Raw genomic sequence first — 26,238 nt, forward strand, 5'->3', positions numbered from 1 at the left:
TATTGCTATAAATTATGGCAACACCTCCCCCTTTACCTTTTGGACGCGGTTCATGTTTGTAACTGTAATCTTGGGGAGTAGACTCGTAGTAATGTAGTCATCTGGTTTTAGCCAGGTTTCTGTCAAACAAAGCACATCTAGTTTATGGTCAGTGTTCATATCATTTACAAAAAGTGATTTTGTAGAAAGGGATCTAATATTCAATAAGCCAAGCTTTATCATTTGTTTATCTGTATTATATCTGTTTTATATTTGTTGAACATCAATTAAATTGTTACTCTTACTTTGGTTTGCATGTTTTCTGTATTTTCTAGTTCAGGAAACAGACACAGTCTCTATAGTGTGATATCTAGGTGAAAGAGTCTCTATGTGCTGAGAATTAACTGACTTCTGTGACGTGAGGGGGCTAGCAGACGGTCGGTTTAACCAGTCTGTCTGTTTCCTGACCTGGGCCCCAGTTAGTCAAGTACGAACTCTTAGACTATGTACCATATTTCTAGAGAGAAAAGCGGCACCGCTCCAAGAGGGATGAAGACCATCTCTTTTCAACAGGTCAGGTCTGCCCCAAAAATTCTTTCAGTTGTCTATGAAACCTATGTTATTCTGCGGGCACCACTCAGACATCCAGCCATTGAGTGGCGACAGTCTGCTATGTATCTCATCACCCCGGTAAGCAGGGAGCGGACCAGAGCATATTACAGTGTCTGACATCGTACTTGCAAGTTCACACACCTCTTTAACATTATATTTAGTGATCTCCGATTGGCGAAGTCGAACATCATTAGCACCGAAATGAATAACAATCTTACTGAATTTACGTTTAGCATTAGCCAGCACTTTTAAATTTGATCATTAAGATGTCAAGCGCTCTGGCTCCCGGTATACATTGGACTATGGTGGCTGGTGTCTCTATTTTCACGTTCTGTACAATAGAATTGCCAATAACTAGAGCACTTTCATCAGATTTCTCAGTGGGTGCGTCACTGAGTGGGGAGAACCTGTTTGATGTTTTGATCGGAACGGAAGAGTGGTGTTTTGACCCAGTCACCCAGTTGCCCTGCTGCACGGGTTCTACCGGAACCGAAAAATTTACAGGACTCCCTGAACTAGTTGCATCCAAAGCAGCATCTACAGCCCTCACATTCTTACTGTCCTCAACTAAAGTTTAGATGTGTGTCTCTAATTCTGAAATCTTCTCTGTCAGCCTAACTATTTCCCTGCATTTATCACGTGAATCGCTCGTCGCCGACAGAGAGAGATAAACTGTACATGTGGCAAACAGTGCAAACAACAATAGCAGGAGAAGAAGCCATTACTCACTGTGATTGAAGAATTATTTGCTTACCAATGTTGTTTGATGAACTTGTGAAAAACGGAGCGAAAAAAAAGAACACAATAATAGGCGAAACGCGAATGGAACCACGAGTGACAAGCTAACCGGCTAACGTGCTGCACGCGTGGTTTTAAAAAGCGAATGATCAAATTAGTTTGATAGATAATACCAGAAATATGGTGGGAATTAAGTTATATATTATCACTTTAAACAACAGAGAGTGAAAGTAAGATAGAGATTCAACAGAAAAGCAAAGCTACACAGAGCTACAATCGCAAACCTCTCAGCAGCACGACAGACAGAAGCAATCGATCAGCAATCCTTACATTTTTTGTCTTGTTTCCAGTCTAAATATCTATCTTAAATTCTTAAATCAAATTTTTTTTTTCTGAAAAAGGTAAAGTCAAAATAATCTTGTTTTCAGTTGGAAAGAAGATTATTTTTCTTACCCCATTTGCAGATTATTTTGCTTGTTTTAAAGGAAAAACTCACTTAATTTTGACTTATGTTTTATCTGAAAACAAGACAATTATTTTTACTTGTCTAGAAAATGCTTCTTGATTTAAGATTTTTTTAAAATATATTTGGACTAGAAACAAGACAAAAACTCTAAGTAGGAAAGCATTTTTTACAGTGTACCATTCAAGGATAAACACCTTTATATGATTAAAGGTCTTTATATGATTAATTAAAGGTCTTCGGGCCCTCAGACGACACTGCATCACTCATCAGCATGATTCTGTCATTGACATTAAGAAATGGGCCCAGGAATACTTCCAGAAACCACTGTCAGTAAACACAATCTGCCATGCCATCTGCAGATGCCAACTAAAGCTTTATCATGCAAAAAGGAAGCCATATGTGAACATGGTCCAGAAGCCCCGTCGTGTCCTGTGGGCCAAGGCTCATTGAAAATGGACTGTTTCATTGTTCTATGGTCAGACGAGTCCAAATTTGACATTCTTGTTGGAAATCACAGACGCCGTGTCCTCCAGTCTAAAAGACGACCTTCTAGCGTGTCATCAACATTCAGTTCAAAAGCCAGCATCTCTGAGGGTATTGGGGTGTATAAGTGCATACGGTATGGACAGCTTGCCTGTTTTGGAAGGCACTATGAATGCTGAAAGGTATATAAAGGTTTTAGAGCAAAATATGCTCCCCTCCAGATGATGTGCATTTCAGCAGGACAATGCAAAACCACATACTGCAGCTATTACAACAGCATGGCTTCGTAGTAGAAGAGTCCAGGTGCTGAATTGGCCTGCCTGAAGTCCAGATCATTCACCTAGAGAACATTTGGTGCATCATTAAACAAAAATTACATCAAAGACGACCACAAACTCTTCAGCAGCTGGAAACCTATATAAGGCAAGAATGGGACCAAATTTCAACACCAAAACTCCAGAAACTCATAACCTTGATGCCCAGACATCTTCAAACTGTTTTGAAAAGAAGAGGAGATGATACACCATGGTAAACATGCCCCCGTCCCAACTATTTTGAGACCTGTAGCAGGCATCAAATTTGAAATGAGTTCATTTTGTGCATATACTTGTAAAACTTCTCAGTTTAAACATTTGTTATATTAATGTTCTACTGTGAATAAAATATTGGCTCATGTGATTTGAAAGTCTTTTAGTTTTCATTTTATTCAAATTTAAAAAACCTCCCAACCTTCCGAAATTTGGGTTGAAACAGCTTCAGAACACTTGAAATATAGTGCACGAAAACTTTATCGTGCTTTATAATGTTTTTTGTGCCTTTTGTGAGGCTTAACAATAACAATCTCGTCTGACCGATACCAGATCTGCAGAAAATGACCGTATCGGAGTCGATGGCGATACGGAGTATCGGATCGATGCATCCCTAGTGATAGACACCATAAGTGGTGATACCATGATACTTCCATTTTCCACTTCCAAAAAAAAAAAAAACTCCATACAACATACCAAATCAAAATTTAAAATACCTTGGTTGCTTTTGTTTTCTTAGGAAAACTATACTATATATAGCAGTTTTTACATGACAGCAGAGTGGTCAAGATGTGCACACTAGGGATGCATCAAACTGATACTCAGTACCGGTATCGGCTCCGATACGGTCATTTTCTGCGGATCTGGTATTGGTCAGACGAGACCGATCCAAATCCAATATTGTGCGTATACTATTCTGTGTTATTGTTAAGCCCCACGAAAGGCACAAAAAAATTATAAAGCACCATAAACCACAGACAAACCATGCTCACGCCTCCCACCATCAATCAGATTCGTCATGGTTACACACCTTCTTTTGACATGCATCAGTGCAATACTCACAAACACACATACTGTATTTTCACGCACATGCTCACAGCAACATCTACACACACACTTAAGTGTGTGTTTGGATGATTCCAATAAATCAGGCCTAGCAGCAATATCACTTTACTTGGTGGAAACATTGATGGCCAAAAAATAGTTCACAAGTTCAAGATGCAAGTGTATTTTTCACTTGGCCTTGAAGATGCTTTTGGAGAAACAGGTGGCTACTTTTGCATTTTAAGATATCTGTTTATGATGATTGAGGCAAGTCTTGAGTGCCTAAAAATCACATTATGGAATTATAAATATTAAAACTGTGAAAGCAAACATATACGCTCTTATAAATAAAAAGGTGACTGTGATAGACCAGTATAACAACATCTACTTGGCAATAGTACAGTAAGCAAACAGAACACTTAGCCTATTATAGCCCATTCCACTAACGTTTACTGTACCATTTGTGTGCACCAGGAATGAGATGTCTTCACTCCTTCATATTCACTTCAGAAAGGCCACAGCCATATGTTAGATTCATTCATTCATTGTAGGAATTTGTCTTTGTGTGTAATTCTACCTCCAGAATTCACCTCTAGTTATGTCTAATAAAACGCATCCATAAGCCAAGCGTTCTGGATCCAGCACTAACGCACTGCCCGTGGGGTGAACATCAGGAAATGCTGCGACGAGCCTGGGCTTTTGCCAAAGGAATTAAACACGAGTCTGGGCCAAACCGCAGCAAAGGCTAAATAAACAGCGACCTGTGCCGCCTGACAGTAAAAGTGCGTCTGATGAAGAGAGCTCGTAAAAAGGACAGATGTTGTTTAAACAGAACAAATGTACCCTGCAGGTGAACGGTTCACAGTTACGAGAAGCGCGTCACTCCCGGGCTTTTGACGCACAATGTAAGTAGTGTGAGAGACAATGCTCACCTAAATCAATGACTGAAGCCTACAAACCATTCTGTCGTGCCCAGGGTTTAAAGAGTTAATGATCCTGACATGGAACTTAATGGTTGCAGGTTCAAACCCCTTCAAAATGCAATTCATGTGCCATTGAGTAAAATTGGGATCTGTCCTTGCTATATGTGGAAAAACAAATAAAATGCTCATATAAAAGACAGGAAATAATATAGGCTATAACTAACACATTTGGTAAATACTGATTGCCTTTTGTACCCGAATGTGCATATTATATTAAAAACGGTTGTATACAACTACTGATTACGAGAACTATAGTGTAAACAAATCTTTGTGAGGAAACATCTTTGTTTTCATTAATATAGCACAACACAATCATTTCTGTAACTTCTTAATTTTATGAATTTTCAAAGTTTCAGTTTGATTTTCTTTATCAGTAATGTAAAAACGTGCAATGACAATTGCAGCAGGCTGCACCACTTGATTTTACTTAAAAATGAACATTTAATTGCTGCTTTTAGTGGGGTGATTTTTGTTGTATCATTTTGCATCACTCACTCATTAATCATTCTGTATACACAATTATTACTTGGTTCTTTATCCTGGCCCTAAAGCACTAAAGCACTGCACATTTAGGATGTTTTACACGTGATTTATACCATCAGCTCATTAGTACAGGCTTCAAAACCAGAACTGGGTGTTTCAGTTAAGCGGACCTCCAAAATGAGCAGTACTTGTGTGCTTCAGGACAAAGATTGAGAAGCAATGATCTAAAGGATGTGAACTCTGACAATAGGTCTCCAACAAAGCGCGCACACACACACACACACACACACACACACACACACAAACAAACAAACAAACCACACACAATCAATGAGAAATTATCTTCTCAATAACAGAAGCCGAAGCCAAGGGAGCAGGAAGGAGGTTTGCTCTTTGTATAGAACAACAGATAACTCAGTTTACCTGGTCGTCTATTGTTGGGTGGTCGGTGTCCGGTAACCGGAGCACTGGCGCTGTGGCTTCATAGTGCGGCACCGGCCCCGTTGATGACACCTCATCTTTGTTCTTCTGGGATATCTCTCGTTTGAGCTCCGAGCGCAGGTCCAGGTAGCAGAACAGCGTGACGAGGTGCAGAGAGAGCGAGAGGATGAATAAACTCATGAAGATTTTGCAGTTGTTGCATTGGCTTTGGCACTCACACGCCGCCTGCGTGCGCTCGCGCTCCTCCAACTTCGCCGGCTCGCGCTTCGGTAACATGGCTGCGTGCAGGTCAGTCAGCATTGCTTCTGCATACCGAACTTCCTCGTCCTCTCAGCGACTTTTGGCTTGGGCTGGTCGCGGTGAGCAAGCGTTTCTCTGCGGGCTCATCTGGCTTCCTGACCTCGGACTGCGAAGATTCAGGCTGATAACCTACTACGGCCAGCTCCAGAGACCGACCCCTAGCCGCTGATTGGCTGGTGACGTGACGTCACCTCATTGAAAATCCTCCCGCGGAAAAGCGCGGCTTGATATTCATCAAGACGCAAACTAAAATAAATCACTGTAGCGCTAACAATAGCGTCAGACGTTCGCTGCCCCAGTTACACAATATTTCCCATTTCGTAACCCTTGAAAGAAACCGCCTGTAAAAAAAGTTAGCTGGTTCGTTTTGTTGTGTCTCCACATCAGTTTTTTTTTAACTTCACACACCTGCTGTTATTATTATATGCTTTAAAAATCATCAGTTAAAAGATAAATATATTTTGAAACTCATCTCTGGAGAACCAGAAGAGACCCACAAGGACCCCTAGAAACACTTGGACCTAACCCCCCCCCCCCCCCCCCAATTTTCTTGTCAAACTTTCCCTAGCCACATGTTTGTACATTAGGCTTATGTGTGTGAAGTTCCACATCTTTAAAGAATTAGAACAGAGGGCTGGTAGGCTATAGTGTAATTGTGGCGTATGTTGAGAATCAGAGCAGACTGAGTGTTAAAAGCGGGACAGGACTGCCAATCAAACAAAAACATCAAATGGCACACATGCACAAAAACAGTTTTTCAAACAACAAAATTATACACATACATGCGCTCCAGCTTACACACATTTATCATACTGTCAAGCGCCAAAGCACACACCATATTACTTGAACTCTAAAATATACAGTTATTTATTAGGACAAAACTCTTCTGCTGCATGTTGTGTGAGGCGAGGACGCGAGGTTTCTGTGGACAACACTAATTTGAGTAGTCAACTTTTTCTCTCTCTGGTAGTTTTTGCAGACGCGTCACTCTCATCCAATATGATGAAAAACAGTGAAAGGTAGAAGGAAACGGATAGATTAGCAGAAAAATGAGGAAGAAAGAGGCAGGATGGGTGGTTTACATAGACACCAGAATGGCCATTCTTACTTACTTACTTTACTTTTGTCATTTAGCAGACGCTTTTGTCCAAAGCGACTTACAAATAAAGAAAAAGTAACTAAAACTAAAAAGTTACAACTCTATAAATACTATATACCCACATATTTAAGAAAATAAAGAAATTAAATAAAATTGACATGCATATAACAACATTTCAATAATAAACATATAAATGAAAAAATTAAATAAAAAGCGATACTACTAGGCTATCCCTTGCCGGTGTCCCTGCCCGGTGGAGTCGTCGTTTTTTTTACTAGTAGTATCATAACCTGACTCAACATTACTGCATACTAGGTAAAGTCTATAATAGAGCTCAGTAGGTAATTCAGAAAAAGAAATCTAGCCCAAGAAGTTTGGTGGATGCTATCTGACCCCTCTCTATACGCTGCTTTCTTTCTCTTTCTCTGTTCTCGCTCCACTCACAGCTGTGCTCTGTGTACTGCAGATCTTCTGTGACCTTATAAAGCTGAGCCTCTTTAATATGGATTTATATTAAATCTGTGCCGCTTTTATTCGGCTCCAGACTCTTTAATCTTAAATCACTTAAATATTCACAGCTACACTGCTGCTGAATCGATTCAGCGCCACAAACACATGCACACGCTCTAGCTGTCTCATACTAAGGCGATGTCCTCTGACAATTCATGATGGATCTCTAAACGCAGACATGACTAAATAATGTAATAAAAGCATCATTACCATAGCTCAACCCACCCAGAAAGTCTGGAATGAGTTCTAAAAACACGCATGCAAACGCATTTACGCACAAGCATGAACAAGCAGGCGAACGCGCAACAAAAAACATTTGACAAAAAACACTCGAAGGCGCGCACAAACACACAAATGCACTAAACCAAAAAAACAACAAAAACCCAACACACTCACTATGAGAAAACACTGCCTCCTACTGGCTAAAATCGTATCATAAAGGCCCATCAAGGAAATGCAAGGGTAAATAATGTAATAGGAAAATGATATACATGGCTACAGTACAGAGTCAAAGTCAATACATGGAGAACTGGCATCAGAATCAGAGAGACTGAAGTCTGTGCTCATGCAGAACATCCCGGTAGGAGTTTAGATTGTGGATGAGAAAATCTCAGGCAAAAAAGGCCAAAATGAGCACAGAAGCAGCTGCATGAGAACAGATCCAGTGACTCAGCTCAAAGACTTTATCTCTCTTTATCTCCAACTCGCTCACAGAAAACTGATGAAATAGGAGTGGTCTTCATCTAATGGATAAACAAGCCCAGCTGCTGAGTAAATTCTATCTGACATTTAACAAATACTCACATGAGCAAAGGAACGATATGTATATTTTGATATGTTGGTTGCCTTTTTAGGCTACCAAAAATAAAATTACTCATCTATTATGGTCTCTTTGTTGTTATTACTGTAGGCCCAGTCGCAATCGAAGGAGTGTTTATTCATGCCCTTGAATCAAAATTTTACTAAAGTTTGACAGTAGCGTGTTTAATCCTGTCAATCACAACACAATGCTGCTTACCTCACTCTTATGACAAATTTCTGGCCATTTGTTCTATTTACTTCTACAATGTATTTAAGATTTCCACACAGAGCGAAGTTGTTTAGGTAATTACAGCTGTACTGATATTATAAATCCAGGAGAGGAATTTCTGAATAAATCAGTATTTCTGTACGAATCGGTTTAGTAAATTATTAAATTATTAATTCCTAAAAACAGTTACTTTAAAGAACCGGGTGAATGAATTTTTCAATGACTAGCTCATTTTGTAAGTTGGAGTATGTCTGATTATGCATATCGACCTAATGAAAAACTGTGAAAATGGACAGAATTCATAAAACAGTAGGCAACTTCCAGCTAGATGTGATTTCGGACACAGCCTTGCTTTTCGTTGCTGAATGAAGCAGTTTTTGAATGAATTGTTTGAGTAAGCGAAGTATTAAATGGCATAAAGACTGTTTGAATGAATGTTTCAATTGCTCACCCATAAAGCTAGTCCCTTGATTAGTTCCTGAATGGATCAGTGTTTTGAAAGAATCGTTTGAATAATGCACACTGTCAGTCTGTCTGGAACACTTAAACACAGCTTATTTTTCTCCCACAACTGTTTCGGAGTCTGACAGCTAGAGCAGAATTAAATATATATCCACTAACTATGAAAGTGGATATCACTGACCATTTTGTAAATTATGTGTGCCTGAAACCACCCTGTCTGAATGATGTAATAATTTTAAACTTGTTTTCATGTTGTTATTGGGGAGTTCGTAGAACTGTGACAGACCACGTGGTGTAAATTTGTAACGTTTCCGAAGTTTTTCCCACAGTACTTTTTCAATTAGTGCACTGTGAGTTGTTTTGGAAGAAAAGCATCTGCTAAATGGAAACTACTAAAAGCTCCCTTAACAGCCCCCAAACATCAAGACCAACATAAAACCCATGAGTAAATGTGAGAGGCGTTAATGGCTACAGCAGTGTGTGAAAGCCTTTAGAACGAGAAAGAGTTATGAAGGGAGCACAAAACAGAAAATAACACTAAAGGAAGAGCACAAGAACACGTCATAGAAAATGCCAGCAGAATCCACCCTAAATTCAAATGCAACCACCTTTTCTCCTGTAGCCAATGTAGATATATAAGAATCTTAAATATGAAAAATGTCTCCAATAGTGTTGGTTTTATTAGAGGAGAAATGTACCAATGTCATCCATTCATTCTTCATACATTCCTTTTAGTTTCCAAGAATGTTGTTTAAAACAAAATAAGATTGTCATTCATGAACCATGTTTTAACATGTGCAATTAGTCCTGATAAAACAAACGAAACACTGAAAAACAGTTATAAACATTCATTCACGCACACAAACATGCACGCTCATATCAAGCTAGATCTTCCAACCCTCAAAAAGACAGGCACAGGCGCTTCAGCGGTGGTGAGACTTCCTGTGTTTTCCAGGCATTTGGTAAGGTTCGTCTCATGCACAGCAGACAAAAACACTTTCACGACATGTGTCTTCCAATAAAGAGGGAGATGTTCCAGTCTCTTACTCCTCCCTCATGGGAACGTCTTCTAGAGGTACTATTGCCTCCAAAGAGCCAGTGCTGCAATGCTGCAATGTTGTTATGGAGATAACAGTGTGTAGTAAGAAGAGAACAAGCACACACAGTTTCAATTTACTGCCATGAAGACGATTTGTACATGACACCGCTCCTGATGATAACCTCCTATGCAAAGAGAAGGAGCCCGGGAGGCGTGTCAGAGCACATGCGGCACCTACAGTGGAGTCACACCCACTCCATCTGACATCACAGCAGTCCGGACCCTGACTGGTCAAATACTCCTCGTGAAACCCTGATGAGAATGAGAGAAACACTGGGTTAGAACAAGACAGAACACTGTACCGAGAGCGTTGACACCTTTTAGTGAATCAAAAACAAACATCTCTGACTGAACATTTATGAATCAGTTGGAGCAGTTTCTTGATTAATCGGACTTACTCATACGACAGCAGGTTTCTTTATTTTAGTATTATTTATATACTATTATAGTATTTATACATACAGTGCCCTCCATAACTATTGGGGCAGTAATGAAAAAATTGCTTTGTTTTCTGTGTAGACAAGACATCTGCAAATATGATTAAAAGATGAATTTGAGACAAAACTACATAGTGTCACATTTTTATTATTAGCTGTTTCAACACGTTTTACCAAATTAAAAGAACAGCACTTTTAGAGTTCACCCGACTATTTGATGTAAGCATAAGTATTGGGACAGTTGAATTTAAAGCAGATGTAAAAGATTAAAAGCTATTATTTAGTTGCAGATCCCTTGCGCACAATCACAGCAGTGAGTCTGCGACCCATAGACATCACCAGACTCTTGGTCTCATCCTTTGAAATACTTTTCCCAGCCTTTAATGCAGCCAATTCCAACTGTTACTTGCTTTGGGGAGTTTCTGCCTTTTGTCTCTTCTTCAGCTGGTGAAATTCATGTTCAATCGGATTTAAATCTGGAGATTGATTTGGGCAATCTAAGACTTTCCATTTCTTTGCCCAGATAAACTCCTTGACTGAACTGACAGCGTGTTTTGAGTCATTGTCCTGATGGCATAGTCTGGTGGCATTTTCTTGAAAATTGGTAGCCAAGATGGTTTTGTACCCTTCCAAATTCATTCTGCAATCATAAATTGCATCATCATTAAAATTGAGAGGGCCTGTTCCAGAGACAGCCATGCATGCCCATGCCATGACACCACCTCCAGCATACATTACAGATGCGGTTGTGTGCTTAGGATCATTTGCAGTTCCCTTTTTCTCCACACTTTTGCTTTCCCCATCAATTAGATAAAGCGTAGTCTTTGTCTCATCTGTCCATAAAACTCAGTTCCAGCTTTGTGGAGGTTGTTGGTGATTTTACAGACACGTATTTTAGGGTTCATTTCCACAGCTTCTATGATTTGTCTGTCATCAGCTGCTGTTGTTTTTCTCAGCCGATCAGGTCGTTGTTGGTTGCGGGTGGTTTCCAAACTCTTGAATTCTCCATGCCCTTTGTTTTTGCTATAGCTCTTCTCTTTTAACATCCAAATTGGTTTCTTTTCTCTCAAAGTCAGCTCCCTAGTCTTCATCCAGGTTTGTGTGTCATCATCGAATGCAAGACTCAGAATGCAAAAGCAGTGGATATAACTAATACGACACATTCCCTGCTTTTAATATCTGAACAATTAATGCAACAGGACACAGCTGATGACTTAGAAAGACCTGTGAGGCAACGGTTCCAATACTTATGCTCACATCAGATAAGGGGATGAAACTCTAAAAGTGCTGATCTTCTTAGCTGGTAAAACATCTGTGTTGAATCAGCCAATAAAAAAAAATGTTGGGACGTTTTTTTAATTTGAAATTTTGAATAAAATGAAAACTAAAAGACTTTCAAATCACATGAGCCAATATTTTATCCACAATAGAACATAGATAACATAAACTGAGAAATTTTTTAATTTTATGCACAAAATGAGCTCATTTCAAATTTGATGCCTGCGACAGGTATCAAAATAGTTGGGACGGTGGCATGTTTACCATGGTGTAGCATCTCCTCTTCTTTTCAAAACAGTTTGAAGACGTCTGGGCATCAAGGTTATGAGTTTCTGGAGTTTTGGTGAATTTGGTCCCATTCTTGCCTGATATAGGTTTCCAGCTGCTGAAGGGTTCGTGGTCGTCTTTGATGTATTTTCGTTTAATGATGCACCAAATGTTCTCTATAGGTGAAAGATCTGGACTGCGGGCAGGCCAATTCAGAACCCGGACTCTTCTACTACGAAGCCATGCTGTTATAATAGCTGCAGTATGTGGTTTTGCATTGTCCTGCTGAAATACACAAGGCCTTCCCTGAAATAGACGTCATCTGGAGGGGAGCATATGTTGCTCTAAAACCTTTATATACCTTTCAGCATTCACAGTGCCTTCCAAAACATGCAAGCTGCCCATACCGTATGCACTTATGCACGCCCATACCATCAGAGATGCTGGCTTTTTAACAGAACAATGATAACACGCTGGAAGGTCTCCCTCCTCTTTAGCCCGGAGGAGACGGCGTCCGTGATTTCCAACAAGAATGTCAAATTTGGACTCGTCTGACCATAGAACACTTTTCCACTTTGAAACAGTCCATTTTAAATGACCCGTGGCCCACAGGACACGACGGCGCTTCTGGACCATGTTCACATATGGCTTCCTTTTTGCATGATAGAGCTTTAGTTGTCATCTGCAGATGGCACGGCAGATTGTGTTTACCGCCAGTGGTTTCTGGAAGTATTCCTGGGCCCATTTAGTAATGTCAATGACAGAATCATGTCGATGAGTGATGCAGTGTCGTCTGAGGGCCCGAAGACCACGGGCATCCATCAAAGGTCTTCGGCCTTGTCCCTTACGCACAGAGATTTCTTCAGTTTCTTTGAATCTTTTGATGATGTTATGCACTGTAGATGATGAGATTTGCAAAGCCAATTTTGCAATTTGACGTTGAGGAATGTTGTTTTTAAAGTATTCCACAATCTTTTTACGCACTCTTTCAGAGATTAGAGAGCCTCTGCCCATCTTTATTTCTGAGAGACTCTGCCTCTCTAAGACATCCCTTTTATAGCTAATCATGTTACAGACCTGGTGTCAATTAACTTTATTAGTTGCTAGATGTTCTCTCAGCTGAATCTTTTCAAAAGTTCGTGCTTTTTCAGCTCTTTGTTGCCCCATGCCAACTTTTTTGAGACCTGTAGCAGGCATCAAATTTGAAATGAGCTCATTTAGTGGATGAAAGTGTAAAATTTCTCTGTTTAAATATTTATGTTCTCTATGTTCTATTGTGAATAAACTATTGGCTCATGTGATTTGAAAGTCTTTTAGTTTTCATTTTATTCAAATTTTAAAAAACTTCCCAACACTTCTGGAATTCGGGTTGTAGTTTTGTCTCATATTCATCTTTTAATCATATTTACAGACTTCGTGACTCCACAGCAAACAAAGCAATTTTGTCTTTACTGTCCCAATACTTATGGAGGGCACTGTATTTTGAACTAGCTTTTATATTTTCAGGTTTTACTTTAAGTTAGAGATTTACAGATTTAAAGTGATCATTTTTTTTATTGGTTCTCGATTTCTATTTAGCTTTATTTCAGTTTTAGTACTTCATTTTAGTAAGTTGCTAAGCCCATATTTCTGATTTTCATTTAAGCTTTTTATCTAATAGTTACATTTCTATTTTTTTCAATTAACAAAAATAATTTTTAATAGTTTTAGTTAACAATAACAACACTTCACGAACTAATAAACCCAGTCAACACGTGAGATCATGCGATGATCACAGTGACATCACATGATCCTCATACTGCGATACTCACAGTGTGAGTAGTATGCGAGCTCAGTATGAACTCAAACGATCCTCATATTGCGATCCTCACTGTGTGAGCAATACATAAGCTCATTATGAATTCAATTTTGAGCAGGTTGTAAGGAGGCAGTTTAAATATCGTTCACTGGGGATAAGATCATCTACATCTTGGATAAGATTGTTATCCAATGAACGTTTCGCACACATTACATGCATTGATGCAGAAACACTGATGTTGTACATGTCTAAAGTATATAGAGATAAACTCCTTATAACCTGCCTGATTTCGTGTAACAACTTAAAATATAGCCTAATCTGCATGCACAATAAACTATAGAACAATTTATTTACATTTCTCTACATAAATGATTTTGCATTGGTATTTTTGCCTTTATTATGATAAGACAGTTTAGATCTGACAAGAGCAGTGGAAAAAGAGAGGGGGTGAGATTGGGAAAGGTCCTCAAGCCGGGATTCAAACTCAAGACACCCATAGGGGATAGCACTGTATGTTGGCGCATTGCCCACACAGCTATCAGTGATGACATGATTTTGAAGGTTGTCATCAGCCCGGAACTAAAATTCGATTCAGTTCGGTTACTTCCTATGAATGAACAGGCTTAAAGAACAATTTGTTCAGGAATCGAACATCACTACAGTGATTTACATTCGTGTCAGAGTCTTTCAACCGTGGAATTGCTGTTTTGTTCTGGAGCAATGGTGAGTGGTTTCTTTATTTGCTATTCACATAGGCTGATAGGATATTATAATGCCAATATGCACTGTGGCCTGCCCCATGTTAGCAAATTAGCCAGGTACACGTAAACCAGCTATCTTGCCAGCTCAGCCAGGAAGACACTACGACTGTAAAAGTCATTGCACACGGAGTCCGAAATTTTTCGCATACGTTTTATTGTATTCCCCATCCTTTCCTATCAAAATGCATGCTACCGATGCGAAAACGCAGAAAATCGAACCTGATCCGAATTTCTAGGGGACAAAGAAATCGAAATTAAGAATCGAAAAGGAGTCACCAAAACAACACCAGAAACAGAATGTATCTGTCGAATTTAAATGCTTGTGTCAAATGCCAACACCTAACTGAAAATAAATCAAAATAAACAAGGGAACTGAATAGTAGAAATACTTTGAAGGAAATTAAAGATGAAATTCTACATATTTGTACATAACAGTTAACACACTCAACTAACAGAATGAGTTTAACACAATGATATGACAGTGGTCTCAGCTCACAGTATGAGCGCACAGCGAGTGTGCAGTGACCTCACAATGACCACAGTATAAGCGCACAGCGAGTGTGCAGTGACCTCACAATGACCACAGTATGAGCGCACAGCGAGTGTGCAGTGATCTCAAAATGACCACAGTATGAGCGCACAGCGAGTTTGCAGTGACCTCATATTTTGACCATAGTATGAGCACACAGCGAGTGTACAGTGACCTCATATTTTGACAATAGTATGAGCACACAGCAAGTGTACAGTGACCTCACAATGACCACAGTATGAGCGCACAGCGAGTTTGCAGTGACCTCATATTTTGACCATAGTATGAGCACACAGCGAGTGTACAGTGACCTCATATTTTGACAATAGTATGAGCACACAGCAAGTGTACAGTGACCTCACAATGACCACAGTATGAGCGCACAGCGAGTGTGCAGTGATCTCAAAATGACCACAGTATGAGCGCACAGCGAGTTTGCAGTGACCTCATATTTTGACCATAGTATGAGTACACAGCGAGTGTAGAGTGACCTCATATTTTGACAATAGTATGAGCACACAGCGAGTGTACAGTGACCTCACAATGACCACAGTATGAGCGCACAGCGAGTGTGCAGTGACCTCACAATGACCACAGTATGAGCGCACAGCGAGTGTGCAGTGACCTCACAATGACCACAGTATGAGCGCACAGTGAGTGTGCAGTGACCTCACAATGACCACAGTATGAGCGCACAGTGAGTGTGCAGTGACCTCACAATGACCACAGTATGAGCGCACAGTGAGTGTGCAGTGACCTCACAATGACCACAGTATGAGCACACAGCGAGTGTGCAGTGACCTCATATTTTGACAATAGTATGAGCACACAGTGAGTGTACAGTGACCTCACAATGACCACAGTATGAGCGCACAGCGAGTGTGCAGTGACCTCACAATGACCACAGTATGAGCGCACAGCGAGTGTGCAGTGACCTCACAATGACCACAGTATGAGCGCACAGCGAGTGTGCAGTGACCTCACAATGACCACAGTATGAGCGAACCGCGAGTGTGCAGTGACCTCATATTTTGACCATAGTATGAGCACACAGTGAGTGTGCAGTGACCTCACAATGACCACAGTATGAGCACACTGCGAGTGTAGAGTGACCTCATATTTTGACAATAGTATGAGCACACAGTGAGTGTACAGTGACCTCACAATGACCACAGTATGAGCGCACAGCGAGTGTGCAGTGACCTCACAATGACCACAGTATGAGCGCACAGCGAGTGTGCAGTGACCTCACAATGACCACAGTATGAGCGCACAGCGAGTGTGCAGTGACCTCACAATGACCACAGTATGAGCGAACCGCGAGTGTGCAGTGACCTCATATTTTGACCATAGTATGAGCGCACAGCGAGTGTGCAGTGACCTCACAATGACCACAGTATGAGCGCACAGCGAGTGTGCAGTGACCTCACAATGACCACAGTATGAGCGAACCGCGAGTGTGCAGTGACCTCATATTTTGACCATAGTATGAGCACACAGTGAGTGTGCAGTGACCTCACAATGACCACAGTATGAGCACACTGCGAGTGTAGAGTGACCTCATATTTTGACAATAGTATGAGCACACAGCGAGTGTGCAGTGACCTCACAATGACCACAGTATGAGCGCACAGCGAGTGTGCAGTGACCTCACAATGACCACAGTATGAGCACACCGCGAGTGTAGTGACCTCATATTTTGACAATAGTATGAGCACACAGCGAGTGTGCAGTGACCTCACAATGACCACAGTATGAGCACGCAGTGAGTGTACAGTGACCTCATAATTTGACAATAGTATGAGCACACAGTGAGTGTACAGTGACCTCACAATGACCACAGTATGAGCACGCAGTGAGTGTACAGTGACCTCACAATGACCACAGTACGAGTGCACAGTAAGTGTACAGTGACCTCATATTTTGACCATAGTATGAGCACACAGTGAGTGTGCTGTGTGGTTACACTTTTAGCTCACTGTGACCCACACATTGTGACCACATCATGTGAGCTCATGGTGACATCATTGTGAGATCACATTGTTGACTGGGAATGATACTCAAGGATTTTGTGACCTTAATCAGTGTAGTAGTTTGTTGATTGTTCATATGACAATGTTTAGCCAAAGACACATATTATAAATTTGATCAGTTAACTGTCTAATAATAATAATAATGTCTAATATAGCCAAAAGTATGTGTAATTCTAGTTATTTCTGTGGGGATTAATGTTCTTAAGAATTGTACTTTCAACTTCAACGTCTGAAGAATGTCCCCTTTTATTTCAGCATAGCAATGAGCCTGTGCCCACAGAGAGGTCCGTGTAGAATTGGTTTACGGAGTCCGTTGCGGAAGGACTTGATTGGCTTGCACAAAGTCCAGACCTGAACCCCACTGAACACCTTTGCTATGAACTTTCTGTTCCAGTTCATCCCAAAGTGGTTCAGTGGGATTTGTGCAGGCCAGACTGTTGCAACATAGTTGGAAGCACCCAATTCTGTACAGTTACTGCCACAACCAAACCTGATGATTAGAAGGGGCTGCACATATAATGCTGGGCCATTTAGTGTATGTATTCTGTGATTTACCTGCACAGAGAAAGCTTGGCAGACCGGCATACAGCAGATGGTCATTGTCAGGTAGGATGAAGGGGCAGCTGGCTGTGACCTCACCACAGTAGTGCTTGCATGGAAGCCACCTCACACACTGCCGCTGAGGAACCGGAAAATATTCTGCACAAAGCCAGGCTTTATACACTGCCTGAAACACACGTTACCAAACTCTTATTCAGATTTATACTGAATGTAGGACTCACCATTAAATGCATCTACACATATAATGTCTATACCTCATCCAAAGTCACTAAGAAGAGCCTCTCACCTGACACAGGTGTGTTTGCGCGCGCACTGAGTAGTCATCCGCCATGAATTTGCGTGTAAGGACTTGAAACTCCTCATATTTTTCCTGAGCGTGTTGGTCGAGTCTGATGTATGCGTGAACACAAGCGCTGCACAGGTCCCCGTCCTCCGGTCCGCCGCTGAACAGGTCACGAATGACACGCGTCAGACTGCAGTTGAGCCCGTCAGGACCGGTCATGCTCTCCAGTAGGTCCGCTATTGTGAGCGCGTCGCAAAAGGACAAGCTGAAGTTCCGGAAGTACTCCAAAAACGCGTGTGGCGACACTGTGGGCACCGGCACAGAATAGAATGAGCTCACCAAGCCGCTCTTCTGCCGGTAAAGCGTAGAGCACGCGGACTCCAGAGGCGCGCGACGCCGCGCGTCAGCCTCCACGCACTTTGGCCCATTTTCAGTCAGATTGCTCAAGAGGACCCCGCAGTCCTCATCGCGAAGGCCCGTCTCGGCGTCGTGACTCGCGTTGCTCCATGTCCTCCGGTGAGCCCGGTCTCTCGAGCGGAGCTTGCCTCCCGCGCAGAGCCAGAGGTGATCGGACAGCAGCGCCGTGAAAAAGAGCAGCGACGCGAGGCTTATGCGCCATCTCTGCACCTTCTCCGGCTCCGCGCACGGTTTGTCGATGGATTCGGTCACGCGGCAGATTTCTAACTCGGCGTCAAGTTTCCTTCCACAGCGCCAGGCGCCCGTGATCATATTTTAGAGGGGGAGACAAAGCGCGAGCTCACACGGGCGGGTCTCCTCCGCAATATTCCCCACCTCGACGTTTACATGATGGCTCGAAGTGTCCCTTTCACCTGCTGCTCAAAATCAAGCTGCACTGGAAACACCTGCGTCTGAATTACCGAGACAGTGCATGACAAAGCACATGCCGCGAGACTCCATCACCTACCCCGCATCTCCTTGACAACACATCGTACTCAGCCGCGTCTTACTCATTCACGGGCATCTCTGAGGCGAAGAGCTCGTGCGTGTTTGTCTGTCTGTAGGGGGCTTGTCATCTTTCCGTGATCTCCTTCACTCCGTCGCCATCTTCGCTCGCACTCAGACGAACCCTAAGATGTTTTAATTGAAGGCGGGGGTGTGGCGCGTGCGCTGTCGCGCGCATCCTTGGCTCCTCCACTGGAACTTCATTCACTATGCGCTCACCATTCAATTCAACAGCGCGCATTGTTGCCCACCCCACCCCTTGCTCGGCTGGACACACAGATTACGAGCGTAGAGGGGCAGTGTGCGTGAGGAAATATATAGACTATAAACGTACTCCGGTAATTTTCATCAGTTTTCGGTAAAAAAAAACAACAACAAAAAAACAAATCCCTATAAATACCACGTCGTTTTAGCAGTGTAACAAGGCTCAAAATACCTGACAGAATCTGTCTGTCTGTCAGTCAGTCTGTCTGTCTGTCTGTCTGTCTGTCTATCTATCTATCTATCTATCTATCTATCTATCTATCTATCTATCTATCTATCTATCTATCTATCTATCTATCTATCTATCTATCTATCTATCTATCTATCTATCTATCTATCTATCTGTCTATCTATCTGTCCATCTGTCTGTCTGTCTGTCTCTCTGTCTGTCTGTGAAGGAGGCTCGAAACCCGAGGTTCGGCTTTAGCTCTAGTAAGAAACCCTGATGTACACCGTCCGTTCATTTACAGTTTTTCTCCATTGGTTTGGCTCATTTCTTGAAACAGAAATTACATTCTCAAAACTCTAAGATCATTTGGCAAAACACTCTTACAGTTTAGCACAACACTATAGCTCACCTGCAAAAGCTCATATATCTTCCAAAACTGTTCACTCAGGCTTCAATCTAAATCCCTTTCTCATTTAAACAGTCAGTGTCTCCAAAATGGCAAAGATCCTTCTCAATAGCTTTGGCTCCTTTCTCGACACAGATCGGACATTCTCATCATTCTTGGTGCTTTTGTCAAAATAAACCTGGATGGTTGATCACAACAACATGGTTCACCTGCAAAAGCTCATATCTCTCCTAAAACAGTTCACTCATGTGTCAAAACTACATTTCTTTCTAATCTGAATAGTCAGTGCCCCCAAAATGCATCGTCCCTTTGGCATTGTGTGAGTACTGCCATACAAAATGTTTAGATGTTTTGTCACTATGGCAGAGGACCAACAATATACAACAGAAAAGAGTAGCCTCCAAGGTTTGACATCACAGATTGCACTCACACTACCAAGGAAATTATAACCATTTTTTATTCACACGCAAAGAAAGTTTCATATGTAAAAAGAAAATGTACATTACAGTAATAAATTGTATAAACACAAAATCAAAAAACAAGGACTTATTCAGTGGTCGCTGTACTCATTCTCCCGCTCTTGTCCACTGTCTTCACCCTCCTGATTATTTACACGCTGTTGTCCGTCTGGCCACAGATTCTCGTCCACATCACAGCGGATACTTTCTCTTGCGATGCAACGAGGGAAGAAACGGCGTGCATGCCGCAAACATCCCCTGCATTGATCTCCTGTAATGTCGTCACACGCTGCGTCCATAGCATGGAGCAGGGACGGCTGATCCTGAGCATGATGCTCATACACTCTCCACCTCCAAGCAGAGAAAAACTCTATCGGATTGAGGAAAGGAGAGTAAGGTGGTAGGAACTCCATGACCATCCTTGGATGCGTTGCAAACCAGCCCCTAATGAGTGGGCTATGGTGGAAATTGACATTGTCCCACACAATTACATAAATTGGTAGGTGAGGCCCTATGAGACCTCTCTCATTTTCAGGGATAAAATCGGTATAAAGGCGATCCAAGAAGATGAGGAGCTTGTGTGTGTTGTATGGGCCAAGACTGGGGATGTGAGTGGCCACACCATTTTCAGAAATGGCAGCACAGGATCAGGGAAAACACCTGTGTGTGACACTCCCCCTTTGTTAGTCTAGTTTCACCTGACTGTAAATGACTGTCATCAATTTATCAAATATTCAAAGAAATTCATATATGGTATTCATGGTATTATGTTCTTGACCAATTTTGACAATTGATGAACAGTCAGTTGTGCATGCGAGTACTTATACAATGAAATCATGCTGACATGTTTTGGAGAGAATGATCATTAGACTGAGAATCAACTAATCAGTTTAGATCTACAAGATCTATTCATTTGGAAAATGTGCTAAATGTGGGCTAACTGTATAACTGTAGGCTACTTGTACTTAATCATTTGCAAAGATGCACTGAGACAATTGAGACATGTACTAAGGCATTTGCCATTTGATAAAATGAATGAGAAATGCCATTCTGTTGTGAACATTTGCCAAGAGGTTTGGAGGTTTGTCCATGTTATTTTGAGAATGTAATTTCTGTTTCAAGAAATGAGCCAAACCAATGGAGAAAAACTGTAATAGAAGCATTTTTTCATGTTGTGTGAAATGAAATATGGATTTAAATTAACCAAGAGTTCTGTCCCAAAGTTGTTGTTTTTTGTAACAATTATTTTTACTTCAATAATTTTTTTTTATCATAATTTACTGACAGACAGATAGATGGATAGATAGATAGATTAATGCTTGCATGAATGAACAATGAATGTGTGAATGATATGAATTCTGTCAGATAAGACAAGTCTCTTCTTTTTACACTAGATGGCGCCATAAACCTAATTAAACTGCAGTTCGAAACTTGGCGGCAGTACCAGAGAACACAATGTGGACTGAGGGGCTCTGTTGAGTGTTGAGAGAAGAGGTGATATTTATCATCTGGACTTTTGATCCTGTGCTATAATAAGCCTTGAGGGACTAGGTGTGTTTCCGGGCCGAGCTCCGTCCAGATCTTTTACTGGTTTTAAATAAACTCTGGAGCATTTGCAAGTCCTGCAGGGCTTATAAAAGAGTTAGTATTCTCCTCAAACAGCATGAGTTTTGAGTGCTTTTGTAAGAGAGAGATGACTGGGGCTCCTCTTATGACTTGACGTTTGAGGTCATGTTAGTTAGTAGCAGACTTTATCCAGAGTGAAATGCAGAACGCTAATTACAGGGAGAATCCACATGGAGCAACTTTTTGAGTTCTTTTAGATCACAGGTCTTCTTGGTGCAATGGCCCTCAAACTTTGTCTTTTCCACAGACAAGCAAGTACACAACTTTTTCTGCACATCTCTATGCAAACATGACGTCCTTCTTTCTTAGTGTGGTTTAGTCAGCTGAATTTTAATCTGAATTATGTTCGAGCATTTTTGTAATGATACATCAAGATTCAACAGGGAAATGCTGCTTCCTTGTAAATGTCACAATCAAGCCCATATGGGATCTAGGTGCACTGAATTCCATTGAAATCTGCTGAACCTTCGGTGGAATTCAGTGTGGCCATATTTCATGTGGGTCTGCTTGTGGTATCAATTGTATGATTTTAAAATTAAGTATACATTCGTATCATATACAGGCAAGCAGATAAGAATAAGAATATGAATGCAATGTCTTAATAAAGCTATATTAAGCTTTTTTTCCATTATATTTCATTATGCATCATATATGGAAAATGCCTCATGTAATTTAACAAGCTGCGTTCATATTCTGGGCTGATCTGCTTGCCTCTATATATTATGCATCATCAGTAAGATGTATACTGAATTTGGTCTTTTAATATCACTGTGTTTGTACATTATTACTTTGTACAATACTGTCAGGTCCATTTAATACATTTCACCACATATATATTCGCAGAATTCCACATATTTTCCCCAAAAGTAGAAAATATTAAACATTTATAAGAATGAAAAATACACAAAACACTTTCTCCCTTGTAGGTATTTCTATCTACAGCGGCGCAAAAAAGGGAACCATGGTTGGTCAAAAAAATGTCATCTGAGTTTCATCAAATGTTATTCTGAGTCAAGTAAAGAGAAACTTAATGTAATTATTATGTTAAGCTAACAAAAATGATAATCTTTGCATGCATATTCTATGTATTTGAACTCTTTACAACAGTGTATAATTTTGAGATTCATCTTTGAAAAAACAGAGGTGTTAATTATTGGACCAAAAACTTTTGCTTGTAATAACCTAGATCACTGTCTAATACTTGATGGCTGCTCAGTAAATTCTTCATCATCGGTTAGGAACCTAGGCGCACTTTTTGATAGCAATCTTTCCTTCGAAAAACATGTTTCTAGCATTTGTAGAACTGCATTTTTCCATCTTAAAAATATATCTAAATTACGACCTATGCTCTCAATGTCAAATGCAGAAACATTAATTCATGCATTCATGACCTCGAGGCTAGATTATTGTAATGCTTTATTGGGTGGTTGCTCTGCACGTTTAATAAACAAACTCCATCTGGTTCAAAATGCAGCAGCTAGAGTTCTTACTAGAACCAGGAAGTATGACCACATTAGCCCGGTTCTGTCAACACTGCACTGGCTCCCTATTAAACATCGTATACATTTTAAGATCTTGCTAATTACCTATAAGGCCCTGAATAGTTTGGCACCTCAGTATTTGAATGAGCTCGTATCGCATTGTAGTCCTTCACGTCCACTGTGATCTCAAAACTCTGGCCATTTGATAATACCTAGAATATCAAAATCAACTGCGGGCGGGAGATCGTTTTCCTATTTAGGGCCCAAACTCTGGAACAATCTACCTAACACTGTTCGGGAAGCAGACGCACTCTGTCAGTTTAAATCTAGATTAAAGACCCATCTCTTTAACCTGGCTTACACATAATACACTATCGCATTTCTATAATTTAAATCCGTTAAAGGATTGTTAGGCTGCATTAATTAGGTCAACCGGAACCGGGAACACTTCCCAAAACACCCGATGTACTTGTTACAGTGTTAGAAGAATGGCATCTACGCTAATATTAGTCTGTTTCTTTCTTATTCCGAGGTCACCAGCCACCCAGATCCAGACTGTATCCAGATCAGATGATGGGTCAGCACCTAGCGATGACCTCTACAGCCAGGACACCTAGATGAGCCCCAGAGACTGATCACAAGACCCTGTCTCCAAGACGGCCATCGGGACAAGACCACAGGAACCAGATGAGTCCTTTGCACAATCTGATTCTGCTTTAGCCTAGATTTAAACTGCTGATTTTGTCTGGCCAGAGGAGAATAACACTATTTCGACAAACTAGTTCCCCGTCTAAATACTGTAAAGCTGATATAAAGCCACCCAGATTTATATCAAGCCGATATAAAGCTGCTTTGACACAATTTGCATTGTTAAAAGCGCTATACAAATAATATTAACTTGACTTGACTTGACACAGAGGACACGTAATAAACACACACAACTATTACAAAGGATGAAAATGATCACTGATGCTAAAGGAAACAATGCATACAAACGTTTTGAACAGTATAATAATGTGTAATTTTATTTTTTTTTCTCATACATACATACATACATACGTGTGTGTGTGTATATATATATATATATATATTTAGTACTGGCCTTCAGACAAAATAAGTACAATTTACCCTTATCATCCTGTTTAAAAAGTTTGGCTCTTAAATCAGTTCTAATTGGTTCACATTTGTTTTCTTGCCAGTGTATATTTTCCTCAGTTTTTCTCCTTTTTCCCTCTTGATATGCGTACTCTTTAGCTTTGTGCTATTGAGAGGACTGAGAGAACATTTATTTGTATGTTCATTTTGTGAATGAATTACCTGACCCCTCTGCAGCTTTATCTGACATGGGGTCACAGTTGAGAGGGCATAAGTCAAACTTCAAAGATGAGATGAAGATCAAATGAAACACACCAACAAAGAACACACATGCTGGCATTTACTTAAAAATGGATGCAGAAACATTTCATTTCACATACACAGTTTTAAAATCTCATTTTATTATCCTGATTTTGGAGAAGAACGTTAATTGGTTTTTCACTGTTGTTGTGCCTTTGATTAGGGGTAGAAGTGTATGTAAGTGCCCCCCTCATCCACATTACTGAGTTACTCATCAAGATCCTTGACATCTGACCCCTGATAGATAAAGGTCAAGTTGGGAATGTGCTGAGGTTTGCTGAGAACACCACACTTATCAAAAAGACACAACTCCATCTGGCTTTATGAGTGTCATTCTCAAAAAGTGAAAGTCTACAATGAATAAAAGTATTTTTGGATATAAATCAGTGGAATTTATCCTGTATGTGGTGTATGAGTAAGAGAGTTGTTGCAAGACTGCAGTTTGTCAGAGTGACAGAAGAGGGCAGCATAATCTGCATTACATACCTCTGTGTGGAATGTGTGTGTGTGTGTGTGTGTACGTGTACGTAATGAAATGTGCTGATTGATTTTGTGTTTCGGAATTCTCAGAAATACAACCCACTGCTTCATAAGGAGCCATAGAAACCGCAAATCTGCACCAAAAACACACACAAGTCAAAGCCCTTCAGTTAAGCAGTCTTATGACAGTATTCAGGTTCCCTTCAGTCAGAATTGATCTCGGTCTGCTCTGGTAACACTTAGCACACACAGGAACTACTTTTAAAACGCGTTCTATTTTGTTTTGATTTCTCACATTAACAGAACTACAACTGGACTGCCATCAATTTTGTCTAGCGTATAATGTGAAGAAATTAAGAATATTTCCATGGTTTATTTATGAATATTAACAGTATTAAATAATTTGTAGAGACTTATAAACTTTGGGTAAAGAGCTAAGACTTGTTTCCCACAATTTTGCTAAAGGCAAACCTCTCTGTGACCTTTCTCTTTCTTTTTGTAACTTTTACTAATCTTTTCTTCAGCTTTGTCTTTCTACAGACAAGAGATACATTTGTTTGTCTCCTTGTTAAACACTATTAGTTAAACTGCAGTGATGTGTATCTTTGGATAAGAAGTCTGCTTGAATATCTGTTGTGAAATTTATGAGACAAATCAAACTCGATGTCTGAATTAGAAATTGCTTTTCTAATGGCAGACCTGCTCATATGTTCAGGGTGTTGTGTGGGTCTGGTTCCGATCCTGACATTTAAATGCATGTATCTACTGTATATGTAGTCTGTGTCTATGTAATTCAAGAAAAAATGCAAGAAAGAAATAGATAATTTTATTTGTAATATATACAATATGGTTTAGTTCAGGGCTGTCCAAACGCAGTCCGGGAGGGCTGGTGTCCTGCAGAGTTTAGTTGGAGCTAAAGTTGGAGCTAAATTCTGCAGGACACCAGCCCTCCAGGACCGAGTTTGGACAGCCCTGGAATTAGTTAAATACATGAACCAACCTGAACTAACAA

General features: G+C 40.6%; 2 protein-coding genes across 2 annotated transcripts in view; both read right to left on the reverse strand.

Moving 5' to 3' along the window:
- The window catches only part of LOC306869225 (uncharacterized protein), a 50,141-nt gene extending 44,200 nt beyond the window's left edge, over window positions 1-5,941 (reverse strand). Inside the window, exon 1 of the mRNA XM_079415897.1 lies at window positions 5,520-5,941. Within this exon, the coding sequence (XP_079272023.1) occupies window positions 5,520-5,837 (318 nt within the window). The 5' untranslated portion in view covers window positions 5,838-5,941. The remainder of the gene's footprint in view (window positions 1-5,519) is intronic.
- A 3,647-nt stretch (window positions 5,942-9,588) lies between these two features.
- LOC306870596 (NALCN channel auxiliary factor 2) lies at window positions 9,589-19,245 on the reverse strand. The gene is made up of 3 exons (XM_079417966.1): window positions 17,988-19,245; window positions 17,696-17,867; window positions 9,589-10,289 (listed from the first exon to the last, which is right to left on the reverse strand). Exons 1-3 carry the CDS (start codon window positions 18,711-18,713, stop codon window positions 9,982-9,984), a joined length of 1,206 nt encoding a protein of 401 aa, XP_079274092.1. The 5' UTR covers window positions 18,714-19,245; the 3' UTR covers window positions 9,589-9,981.
- Between the last annotated feature and the right edge of the window lie 6,993 nt (window positions 19,246-26,238).

This window comes from Barbus barbus (genome assembly GCF_936440315.1).
Source record: "Barbus barbus genome assembly, chromosome: 5".
Classification (NCBI taxonomy): Eukaryota; Metazoa; Chordata; class Actinopteri; order Cypriniformes; family Cyprinidae; genus Barbus; species Barbus barbus.

Excerpts from the sequence above, each read along its gene's own strand:
- LOC306870596 (XM_079417966.1), bottom strand. The coding sequence starts at position 18,713 with ATGATCACGGGCGCCTGGCGCTGTGGAAGGAAACTTGACGCCGAGTTA. Across the intron at positions 17,868-17,987 it reads CGCAAACACACCTGTGTCAG|GCAGTGTATAAAGCCTGGCT; the intron begins GTGAGAGGCTCT and ends CGTGTGTTTCAG. Across the intron at positions 10,290-17,695 it reads GCCAAGCTTTCTCTGTGCAG|GGTTTCACGAGGAGTATTTG; the intron begins GTAAATCACAGA and ends CATTCTCATCAG.